Raw genomic sequence first — 9,018 nt, 5'->3', positions numbered from 1 at the left:
TCTGTTTTTGTTTGTTTGTGCTTATGTTTAAATCTTTCTCTTTGTTTGTTTTTGTTTGTTTGTGCTTCTGTTTAAGTCTTTCTCTTTGTTTGTTTGTGCTTCTGTTTAAGTCTTTCTCTTTCTCTGTTTGTTTTTGTTTGTGCTTCTGTTTAAATCTTTCTCTTTGTTTGTTTTTGTTTGTTTGTGCTTCTGTTTAAGTCTTTCTCTTTGTTTTTGTTTGTTTGTGCTTCTGTTTAAGTCTTTCTCTTTGTTTGTTTGTGCTTCTGTTTAAATGTTTCTCTTTGTTTGTTTTTGTTTGTTTGTGCTTCTGTTTAAATCTTTCTCTTTGTTTGTTTGTGCTTCTGTTTAAGTCTTTCTCTTTGTTTGTTTGTTTGTTTGTTTGTTTGTTTGTTTGTGCTTCTGTTTAAGTCTTTCTCTTTCTCTGTTTTTGTTTGTTTGTGCTTCTGTTTAAGTCTTTCTCTTTGTTTGTGCTTCTGTTTAAATCTTTCTCTTTGTTTGTTTTTGTTTGTTTGTGCTTCTGTTTAAGTCTTTCTCTTTGTTTGTTTGTTTGTTTGTTTGTGCTTCTGTTTAAGTCTTTCTCTTTCTCTGTTTTTGTTTGTTTGTGCTTCTGTTTAAGTCTTTCTCTTTGTTTGTGCTTCTGTTTAAATCTTTCTCTTTGTTTGTTTTTGTTTGTTTGTGCTTCTGTTTAAGTCTTTCTCTTTGTTTGTTTGTTTGTGCTTCTGTTTAAGTCTTTCTCTTTGTTTGTGCTTCTGTTTAAATCTTTCTCTTTGTTTTTGTTTGTTTGTGCTTCTGTTTAAGTCTTTCTCTTTGTTTGTGCTTCTGTTTAAATCTTTCTCTTTGTTTGTTTTTGTTTGTTTGTGCTTCTGTTTAAATCTTTCTCTTTGTTTTTGTTTGTTTGTGCTTCTGTTTAAGTCTTTCTCTTTGTTTGTGCTTCTGTTTAAATCTTTCTCTTTGTTTGTTTTTGTTTGTTTGTGCTTCTGTTTAAGTCTTTCTCTTTCTCTGTTTTTGTTTGTGCTTCTGTTTAAGTCTTTCTCTTTCTCTGTTTTTGTTTGTTTGTACTTCTGTTTAAATCTTTCTCTTTGTTTGTTTTTGTTTGTTTGTGCTTCTGTTTAAGTCTTTTGTTTGTTTGTTTTTTGTTTGTTTGTTTTTTGTTTGTTTGTGCTTCTGTTTAAGTCTTTCTCTTTGTGCTTCTGTTTAAATCTTTCTCTTTGTTTGTTTTTGTTTGTTTGTGCTTCTGTTTAAATCTTTCTCTTTGTTTGTTTTTGTTTGTTTGTGCTTCTGTTTAAGTTTTTCTCTTTGTTTGTGCTTCTGTTTAAATCTTTCTCTTTGTTTGTTTTTGTTTGTTTGTGCTTCTGTTTAAATATTTCTCTTTGTTTGTTTTTGTTTGTTTGTGCTTCTGTTTAAGTCTTTCTCTTTGTTTGTTTGTTTGTTTGTTTGTGCTTCTGTTTAAGTCTTTCTCTTTGTTTGTTTGTTTTGTTGTTTGTACTTCTGTTTGTCTTTACCTTTTTTGTTTGTTTTTGTTTGTTTGTGCTTCTGTTTAAGTCTTTCTCTTTGTTTGTTTGTTTTGTTGTTTGTACTTCTGTTTGTCTTTACCTTTTTTGTTTGTTTGTTTGTTTGTGCTTCTGTTTAAGTCTTTCTCTTTGTTTGTTTGTTTTGTTGTTTGTACTTCTGTTTGTCTTTACCTTTTTTGTTTGTTTTTGTTTGTTTGTGCTTCTGTTTAAGTCTTTCTCTTTGTTTGTTTGTTTGTTTGTTTGTTTGTTTGTGCTTCTGTTTAAGTCTTTCTCTTTCTCTGTTTTGTTTGTTTGTGCTTCTGTTTAAGTCTTTCTCTTTGTTTGTGCTTCTGTTTAAAATCTTCTCTTTGTTTGTTTTTGTTTGTTTGTGCTTCTGTTTAAGTCTTTCTCTTTGTTTGTTTGTTTGTTTGTTTGTGCTTCTGTTTAAGTCTTTCTCTTTGTTTGTTTTTGTTTGTTTGTGCTTCTGTTTAAGTCTTTCTCTTTGTTTGTTTGTTTGTTTGTGCTTCTGTTTAAGTCTTTCTCTTTCTCTGTTTTTGTTTGTTTGTGCTTATGTTTAAATCTTTCTCTTTGTTTGTTTTTGTTTGTTTGTGCTTCTGTTTAAGTCTTTCCCTTTGTTTGTTTGTGCTTCTGTTTAAGTCTTTCTCTTTCTCTGTTTGTTTTTGTTTGTGCTTCTGTTTAAATCTTTCTCTTTGTTTGTTTTTGTTTGTTTGTGCTTCTGTTTAAGTCTTTCTCTTTGTTTTTGTTTGTTTGTGCTTCTGTTTAAGTCTTTCTCTTTGTTTGTTTGTGCTTCTGTTTAAATCTTTCTCTTTGTTTGTTTTTGTTTGTTTGTGCTTCTGTTTAAATCTTTCTCTTTGTTTGTTTGTGCTTCTGTTTAAGTCTTTCTCTTTGTTTGTTTGTTTGTTTGTTTGTTTGTTTGTTTGTGCTTCTGTTTAAGTCTTTCTCTTTCTCTGTTTTTGTTTGTTTGTGCTTCTGTTTAAGTCTTTCTCTTTGTTTGTGCTTCTGTTTAAATCTTCTCTTTGTTTGTTTTGTTGTTTGTGTGTCTGTTTAAGTCTTTCTCTTTGTTTGTTTGTTTGTTTGTTTGTGCTTCTGTTTAAGTCTTTATCTTTCTCTGTTTTTGTTTGTTTGTGCTTCTGTTTAAGTCTTTCTCTTTGTTTGTGCTTCTGTTTAAATCTTTCTCTTTGTTTGTTTTTGTTTGTTTGTGCTTCTGTTTAAGTCTTTCTCTTTGTTTGTTTGTTTGTGCTTCTGTTTAAGTCTTTCTCTTTGTTTGTTTGTTTGTGCTTCTGTTGAAGTCTTTCTCTTTGTTTGTGCTTCTGTTTAAATCTTTCTCTTTGTTTTTGTTTGTTTGTGCTTCTGTTTAAGTCTTTCTCTTTGTTTGTGCTTCTGTTTAAATCTTTCTCTTTGTTTGTGCTTCTGTTTAAATCTTTCTCTTTGTTTGTTTTTGTTTGTTTGTGCTTCTGTTTAAGTCTTTCTCTTTGTTTGTTTGTTTGTTTGTTTGTGCTTCTGTTTAAGTCTTTATCTTTCTCTGTTTTTGTTTGTTTGTGCTTCTGTTTAAGTCTTTCTCTTTGTTTGTGCTTCTGTTTAAATCTTTCTCTTTGTTTGTTTTTGTTTGTTTGTGCTTCTGTTTAAGTCTTTCTCTTTGTTTGTTTGTTTGTGCTTCTGTTTAAGTCTTTCTCTTTGTTTGTTTGTTTGTGCTTCTGTTTAAGTCTTTCTCTTTGTTTGTGCTTCTGTTTAAATCTTTCTCTTTGTTTTTGTTTGTTTGTGCTTCTGTTTAAGTCTTTCTCTTTGTTTGTGCTTCTGTTTAAATCTTTCTCTTTGTTTGTTTTTGTTTGTTTGTGCTTCTGTTTAAATCTTTCTCTTTGTTTTTGTTTGTTTGTGCTTCTGTTTAAGTCTTTCTCTTTGTTTGTGCTTCTGTTTAAATCTTTCTCTTTGTTTGTTTTTGTTTGTTTGTGCTTCTGTTTAAATCTTTCTCTTTGTTTGTTTTTGTTTGTTTGTGCTTCTGTTTAAGTCTTTCTCTTTCTCTGTTTTTGTTTGTGCTTCTGTTTAAGTCTTTCTCTTTCTCTGTTTTTGTTTGTTTGTACTTCTGTTTAAATCTTTCTCTTTGTTTTTGTTTGTTTGTGCTTCTGTTTAAGTCTTTTGTTTGTTTGTTTTTTGTTTGTTTGTTTTTTGTTTGTTTGTGCTTCTGTTTAAGTCTTTCTCTTTGTGCTTCTGTTTAAATCTTTCTCTTTGTTTGTTTTTTGTTTGTTTGTGCTTCTGTTTAAATCTTTCTCTTTGTTTGTTTTTGTTTGTTTGTGCTTCTGTTTAAGTCTTTCTCTTTGTTTGTGCTTCTGTTTAAATCTTTCTCTTTGTTTGTTTTTGTTTGTTTGTGCTTCTGTTTAAGTTTTTCTCTTTGTTTGTGCTTCTGTTTAAATCTTTCTCTTTGTTTGTTTTTGTTTGTTTGTGCTTCTGTTTAAGTTTTTCTCTTTGTTTGTGCTTCTGTTTAAATCTTTCTCTTTGTTTGTTTTTGTTTGTTTGTGCTTCTGTTTAAGTCTTTCTCTTTGTTTGTTTGTTTGTGCTTCTGTTTAAGTCTTTCTCTTTGTTTGTTTGTTTTGTTGTTTGTACTTCTGTTTGTCTTTACCTTTTTTGTTTGTTTTTGTTTGTACTGTTTACGTCTGGGCAGTACAGTGGATTAGTGGTTAGCACTGTTGCCTCATAGCAAGAAGGTCATGGGTTCAATTCCCACCTGTGGCCTTTCTGTGTGGAGTTCGTATGTTCTCCCCGTGTTTGTGTGGGTTTCCTCCGGGTACTCCGGCTTCCTCCCACATCTAAAGAGGATGGATGGAGGGTGGTTTGGAAACTTTAAACCGTCCAGGTCTCCCTCGCAAAAGAGATCTCGATCTCAATGGGACTAACCTGGTTAAACAAAGGTTACATTAAAATAAATAATTAAATACAATGATGTCTTTCTGTTTGTTTGTCTGGCTGTTATTTCGTTGTTGTTGTTTTTTCTTTGTGTAGGACTGGGGTGGAAGCCACATCAGCTTCTCTGAAGCTTTTCTGAAGTTTCAGAGAAAATTTTAGAGAAGCTTCAGAGAATATGACACAGTAAATGTTTCTGCAGCAGTTTGTTAAATCTGAGCCTGTTTGTTGGGTCCAAACTGAGATTTTATGTCCCTCAGTCCAACATATGTTGGCAGTTTGAATCCTGGCTTTAAGATCACAACATGTTTTGGAGAACCGCGGTGTGGAGAACCAGGTTCTTTGACCAAGAGTTCTTGAAGGAACCTTCAGTGATTTCAGAGTGAAATCTGATGGTTCTGGAGGTCCGTGTGGATGGTTTCTAAACCCACGTCATGGCAGCTTTTTACATGGATGCTAACAGCTTCACCGCCACCACATGGCTAACTGCAAACGTTCTGATGAAACTGCACCAGGTTTCCTCCATCTGGTCCAAAACAGATGTGACATCACTGGGTTCCAAAGTCTCCCTGCACAGATTTTCACCTTTAAATACTCAGAAATCAAACTGAACTGACTGTGTGAAAGCGTGATGTACCAGAACTCAGGAAGACTAATGTGTCTGGTTTCTATGGAAACAGGTTCTCCTCATCTCTTCACCTTTTCACAGGTAAGGACATCTACAGGAAAGTCCAGGGCAGAGAAAACCATGTCGCCTCCTCCATCATAAACATCACAGGTATGTTTGTCTCTCTCTGTCTGTCTGTTCATCCATCTATCATCCATCCATCTGTCCATCTATCTATCTGTCGAACCATCATTCATTCTTCCATCCATCATTCTCTGGCTTTCAGAAGAAGGGGGTGAAACTCTTTTAACAACAAAGGAGGAGGAGGAGCGGCGGATCGCTGAGATGGGAAAGCCGATGCTGGGCGAGCACATCAAACTGGAGGTCGTCATCGAGGAGTCGTATGAGTTCAAGGTGACTTTCCGTCAATCTTTTTGTTATTTGGACTCCGTGGTTTGGTTTTTGATGTGATCTGTTGTCTTCCAGAATGCAGTGGACAAACTCATTAAGACGACCAACCTGGCATTGCTAATTGGGACAAACAGCTGGCGAGAACAGTTTGTTGAAGCTATGACAGTCAGCTCAGGTACAAACCCAACCAGAACCAGCAGCTCCATTCCAACCAGAATCAGGTCGAGATGAGGACGATCACCGCAACATTTTGTCCATGTGGTGTGTCTCTCTGGACATGATCATCTCATTGCTACCTTAGTGTTGAGGACTCCACTGGCTGGAGAAGGTCGAGGACGCGCCCACCTTCCACCTGGCTGCAGCAGATAGATGTTTACTTTGGAGAGGTGGACATGGACCTGTTGTTTGTCTGACAGTTTGTAATTCAGGACCCAAGGTGGTTCCATAGTGTAGTGGATGCTCCCAGACTTGACCTGACCTAAATCATGAAAGGTTCAGTTTTTGTCAGCAAATAAAGAAAATACCAAGAACATGTCTCAGAATTTCCCATAGGCAGATCAGACAACTTCTGCAGGGAAAGTGATGCCCACAGTGGACTTCCATTAATTTTTTTCACCACTTATTCAGTGTCAGGTTCTGGTGGCAGCAGGTTCAGTATTCCAGATGTCCTTCTCCCCAGCCATCCCAGGATAGCTCAAGGCATTCCCAGGCCAACTGGGATTTATAATCCCTTCAGGTGTCCTTGGTCTCCCTCCAAATCTGGAAAACCTCCAGTGGGAGGCATCCAGGAGGAAGAGGTCTGAAGGAGCAGCACTGAGCTCCTGTCAGTCCATGTCTCAGTCCTCACACCCTTTACAGCAAATCTTTTATGTCCATGATCTCGTTCTGTCAGAGTTTATGCCCACAGGTGACAGTTTGGATATAAATCAGCTTTTAAATATTAAGAATTGTGTCTTTCAGCTGATCTTATCTTCACTGAGACCACTGTAAGTAATGTCTCCGTGACTGCTGATGCTGACTCGAACCGTGTCTCCTCCTCACTGTCCACCCTCAGGAGGGGATGATGAGGACGAGTACGGCGAGGAGAAGGTGCCATCCTGTTTTGACTACGTCATGCACTTCCTCACCATCTTCTGGAAGCTTCTGTTTGCGTTTGTTCCCCCCACGGACTACTGGAACGGCTGGGCCTGCTTTGTCGTGTCCATCTTAGTCATCGGCATCCTGACGGCGGTGATCGGAGACCTGGCCTCACATTTCGGCTGCACCGTTGGGCTTAAAGACTCTGTCACGGCCGTGGTGTTCGTGGCCTTGGGCACATCAGTACCAGGTCTGCTCCACAAATCAATTTTTATTTTTTTAATTTATTAATTTCTATAGCACCAATTTGCAATGAGATCAGCTCGAGGTGCTTCACACAACACAATACCAAAAAACAGAGAAAATTAAACACTTTAAGAACACAATAAAAAGACAAAACCATAAAAGAGCACAAGAATAAAACCACATCATAACACAATAAAACTAATGATAAAACAAGGAAAACAAATGGGTCTTTAACGTGATTTAAAAGTCTCCACGGTATCCGAGGAGGTCACTGCACAGAGCCGGGGCACGACCTGTCGACTTTTTATTTACCCACAAACACTCAGTGTCCGAGTTAAAACAGCTGTGTTGGAACAAGTTCAGTTCAAACTAAAACTAAAAGTCCAAATCCTCCAAATAATGAACATAAAACATTCCTTCTTTTGTTCATATGTTTGTTTGGTTTTGAACAAGATTAATCAAAACTAATGAACCAATCTTCATGAAACCTTAGGAGAATGTTTTTGGTCAGTGCTGGAATAAACCATTAATGTTTGACTTGGACCAACAAAAACAGGTGGAAATGTGAGACATTAACTCACACTTTGAAGGAGACGTTCTGGTTATATTTACCAGCTGTAACTGGGTGATGTATCTGCTAAAGCTTCTGGTGGGATTAGAACACCAGACCTTTCACTCATGAGACCAGCCAAAGGGGGAACTCAGCTATGTTGTGATGCTGACAGTCGTGGCTTCAATTTTCGACACTTCGAGAAGTTGAGTCCAAAGTTACACTCACCCAAGTGGCTCCTTCCCCTTGAATTACGTGATGTAGCAACCAAAGTTTAAACTGTCCACAGCAGGAACGTCAGTAGTTCAGTTTATTTGTATCACGTCAAACCTTAACAACCTTCACAAAGGTCAAGTCTAAACTTACCAACAGTGGTCAGGAAAAACTTTTTTATTGGAGCATGAAACCTCAAGCAGACCAGACTCAGAGGGGCGACCATCTGCCAAAACTACCAAGAACAAATTAATCAATCAAACAAATCACAACAAAGAAATGTCCAACATGCAGAGACAGAAATGAGGCAGCTGAGCACCCAGTGACTCACAAAGTCCAATCAAACCGTAAAGAACACGGACTTGTGAAGATCCGTCACATTATCGACTGACCACCGGAGGATCGCTGGGGTGAACAATGGAGAACAGTATTGTTGTTGCCATGGAGATGTTACCCTTGGCTCTGATTGTTCTGAGACCTCAACATTAGAGTAACAGTAACTTTGTCTTTCCATTATAAATCATTTAGAGGTTCAGTATTAAATTTTTATAAAATCACAAGACTGATTTCTTTCAGTTTCGTAGCAGCTGTGTTAAGTCTGTCACAGATCACTAGAGGGCGCCGCAATAATGAACAACACTGAAATGAGGACAAAAACCTTCCAGTACTTCTGCTGCTCCCTGAAGCTCATCTTTCTGTTCCTCTCTTTCAGACACCTTCGCCAGTAAGGTGGCAGCGATCCAGGACCAGTACGCTGACGCATCTATTGGCAATGTGACAGGAAGTAACGCCGTCAACGTATTCCTGGGAATCGGTGTCGCCTGGTCCATCGCTGCCATCTACCACTATTCCAACGACCAAGAGTTCAAGGTGGACCCGGGCACGCTCGCCTTCTCCGTCACGCTCTTCACTATATTTGCCTTCATTTGCATAGCAGTCCTTATTTACAGACGCCGTCCTGAGATTGGTGGGGAACTCGGTGGACCCAAAATCCCCAAGATCCTGACCACCTGCCTGTTTTTCAGCCTTTGGTTAATGTACATTGTCTTCTCCTCGTTGGAGGCCTACTGCCACATCAAGGGCTTCTAAAGGCCTGGAATGGTCCTGACAAGTTCCTGTGGATTCCAGAAGGGTTCTGATTGAACTCTCAAGGTTCTGGCAGGTTCATAGACTTCTGTTTGTTATCTGCAAGTTTGGATGAACATGGAAATGTTGTACCAGTTCCTTGTGGAGTCTGGGTCAGCACGGAGACTGACCTGATCTCACCGCTTTTGAGAAAAGATGATGTCATATTTACACTCAACAAAAATATAAACGCAACACTTTTGGTTTTGCTCCCATTTTGTATGAGATGAACTCAAAGATCTAAAACTTTTTCCACATCCACAATATCACCATTTCCCTCAAATATTGTTCACAAACCAGTCTAAATCTGTGATAGTGAGCACTTCTCCTTTGCTGAGATAATCCATCCCACCTCACAGGTGTGCCATATCAAGATGCTGATT

The 9,018-nt window shown here is 37.6% G+C and overlaps 1 protein-coding gene across 1 annotated transcript in view; it reads left to right on the top strand.

Moving 5' to 3' along the window:
• Positions 1-8,748, top strand: part of slc8a1a (solute carrier family 8 member 1a) — a 38,357-nt gene extending 29,609 nt beyond the window's left edge. Inside the window, 5 exon segments of the mRNA XM_034189261.1 lie at positions 5,116-5,184; positions 5,300-5,427; positions 5,500-5,599; positions 6,479-6,751; positions 8,223-8,748. Of these exon segments, the coding sequence (XP_034045152.1) occupies positions 5,116-5,184; positions 5,300-5,427; positions 5,500-5,599; positions 6,479-6,751; positions 8,223-8,599 (947 nt within the window). The 3' untranslated portion in view covers positions 8,600-8,748.
• Positions 8,749-9,018: the final 270 nt, after the last annotated feature.

This window comes from Thalassophryne amazonica, chromosome 15 (assembly GCF_902500255.1).
Source record: "Thalassophryne amazonica chromosome 15, fThaAma1.1, whole genome shotgun sequence".
Lineage (NCBI taxonomy): Eukaryota > Metazoa > Chordata > Actinopteri > Batrachoidiformes > Batrachoididae > Thalassophryne > Thalassophryne amazonica.
This window is presented reverse-complemented; position numbering and strand designations above follow the sequence as displayed.